Consider the following 2,904-nt stretch of genomic DNA (forward strand, 5'->3'; position numbering starts at 1 on the left):
GATGCACACCCAAATATTCTAGGAGTAAGATTACTGGAGGTCGACACATTAGGGTAGAATGAGGACAGGGCCTCCATAGGAGTTTTGAAGGCAAGGACACTAGAAGGTAAACGATTTATGAGGTACGAAGCAGTTAACACCGCTTCTCCCCAAAATTTTTTAGGAACCTTAGTTTGAAATAACATAGCTCGGGTTTGATCTAACAAGTGGCTATTTTTCCTTTCAGCAATTCCATTTTGTTGGGGTGTTTTAACACATGAGGACTCATGAATAATGCCCTCTTTTTGACAGAAATAATTAAGACCATGGTTAAAGTAATCTTTAGCATTATCAGACCTAATCCTCTTAATACTTACTCCAAACTGATTTTTTATCATGGAGAAGAACTGTAGAAACATAGACGTGACTTCAGATTTTTGTTTTAATAAATACACCCAAGTAACCCGAGTACAATCATCAATAAAGGTTACAAACCAACGTGCACCTGATATATTTGGAACATTTGAAGGACCCCACACATCTGTATGAATTAAATAAAACGGAAAAGTACTTATTATATTACTGATTGGAAAAGGTACACGCTTGTGTTTAGCAAGCTCACATACCTCACAGTGAAGACTCTCTACATCTAATTTCTTAAAAAAAGAAGGAAATATTTGCTTAATGACTCGAAATGAAGGGGGACCAAGGCGGCAGGGGTACAAAAGAATCTTATCCCTAATGGTTTTTATTGATTCTGAAAAAAAGGAGTTATTGTTGTTGAATAACTTCGGAGCGGAATCTTGGTTATCCAAACAATAAAGGCCATTCCATTCTCTAGCATGTCCAATCGTCCTCCCCGAATGCTTGTCCTGAAAAACACAAAAGTTGTTATAGAAGATAACATTACATGATAGGTCTTTTGTGAGTTTTTGAATGGAAATAAGGCTGGTGGACAATTTAGGGATATGGAGGACATTTTGTAGAGTTATGGATGGATTTATTTGAACATCTCCTTGACCTGCTGCAGTTATAAGGGTACCATTTGCTATTGATATTTTCTTGTTGCTAGGGCAAGGTGAATAAGTAGAGAAATGTGTGGGTAAGGGTGTCATGTGATCTGTGGCTCCAGAATCCAGTATCCAATATTGGTTAAAGGGTATATTTGAAGCATTAAGTCCAAAAGAAAATGGAAACGTACCTGAATTTGCCAAAGAGCAAGTACCTGTGGGTTTCTCCAAACTAGTGAGTAAAGATCTCAACTTTTCTACCTCATCTTGGTTTAGTTGCGTGATACCTTCGCGACTTTCTTCACTAGTACCTGTAGCTATGTGTGCATGACCTCCCTTTTTTCCCCACTCCTTGTCTCGGTTTTGAGAGCCCCATTCTCTATTAAGTGGTCTCTCGTTCAATTTCCAGCATTTTTCACGAGTGTGGCGAGGCTTGTTGCAATAGGTACACCACACTCCTTCACCTTTCTTCTCCAATAGGCTCCTCCTCCTTTCTTTTGGTCAACCATCATTGCTGAGCTTTCTACAGGTGGGACTGTCAGCATTAGTCCCCTTCTACTTTCTTCACTTCTTACTATAGCCACTACTTCATTAATTCCTGGCACTTTCTCCTTACCAAGGATTTGCACTCTAACTTGATCAAAATCAGAGTTGAGTCCCACCAAGAAATCATAGACTCTATCCTGTTCAATATACTCCTTGAGTAATGCTGCATCTGCTGGACACTTGACTTTTATAGCTCTGTAATGATCCATTTCCATCCACAAAGCTTTGAGATGATTTGCATACTCAGTAACAATCTTGTTTCCCTGTTTAGCAGCCACAGTTTTCACCTTCACATCGTATATTTGGGCAGCATCTTTAGCTTTTGAATAAGTCTCTTCTAATGCCTTCCAAGTCTTCTTCACAGTGCTGAGAAACATGCAAGTGTCACTGATTTCTGAGGTCATTGCATCCCATAACCATGCCATGATTATAGAATCCTCTTTATCCCACCTCTTAAATTTGGGATCTGTTTCTTTGGGGGGTTCATCAGTTAAGTGTTCTGCCATCCCTTTACCTTTCAAAAAAGTGCGCACAATTTGAGACCACTTCAAATAGTTCTTCCCATTCAACTTGTGAATGGATGAGAGGTTTTGCAATTCGGCTTGAAATTTTTTATTTCCTGTTTCATTCTCGGTTTCTTTATGAATCACTACTCCTTCTCTCGCCATGAATGAAGAACAAAAAACAGCAAGAAGGCAACAAACAGACTTCGTTAAACAGGTGTTAAGTTGCTGCAATGAAGGCAGCAAAAAAGAAATTTTAAGTTGCTGCAATGAAGGCAGCAAAAAAGGGATCTTAAGTTGCTGCAATGAAGGCAGCAAAAAAAAAATCTTAAATTGCTGCAACGAAGGCAGCAAAAAAAAATCTTAAATTGCTACAACGAAGGCAGCAAAAAGGGCCACAATGAAGGTGGCTAAAGTTTCAGAAAAAAAAAAAAGAAAACCGCAATGAAGGCGGTAAATTTATGCGGAAGCAAGACTCTCAAAGATCGAGAGCTCGTATACCATGTCAAGAATTAGAGTAAAAATATTTCTTGAATGAATTATATTGGCAGTACATCAGATATATATATACTAGATTACTTAACAACCAAATCCTATTAGTACTCATATATAACTAAATCCCTATTAGTACTCATATATAACTAAATGCCTATTATTACTCCTATTCAACCGAATCCCTATATTGAGGGATATTAAATAGAAACAGATTTTGACAAAAAATAAACACAAAATATAGTTTAGCCTTTCCAAGTTACAATTCTCCAATTTAGGCAATTAGCTTCATGAACAAGAAAAACACAGTGAGAATGTGAAAGTGAGAGAAAGTGACGAAGCATTTTACCACAAAGACTTACCAGTAGCCATGA

The 2,904-nt window shown here is 37.8% G+C and overlaps 1 protein-coding gene across 1 annotated transcript; it reads right to left on the minus strand.

Moving 5' to 3' along the window:
- Window positions 1–1,387: 1,387 nt before the first annotated feature.
- Window positions 1,388–2,203, minus strand: LOC140920437 (uncharacterized). The gene has a single exon (XM_073368709.1). It carries the CDS (start codon window positions 2,201–2,203, stop codon window positions 1,388–1,390), a length of 816 nt encoding a protein of 271 aa, XP_073224810.1.
- Between the last annotated feature and the right edge of the window lie 701 nt (window positions 2,204–2,904).

This window comes from Cicer arietinum, chromosome 5 (genome assembly GCF_000331145.2).
Source record: "Cicer arietinum cultivar CDC Frontier isolate Library 1 chromosome 5, Cicar.CDCFrontier_v2.0, whole genome shotgun sequence".
NCBI classification, from domain to species: domain Eukaryota; kingdom Viridiplantae; phylum Streptophyta; class Magnoliopsida; order Fabales; family Fabaceae; genus Cicer; species Cicer arietinum.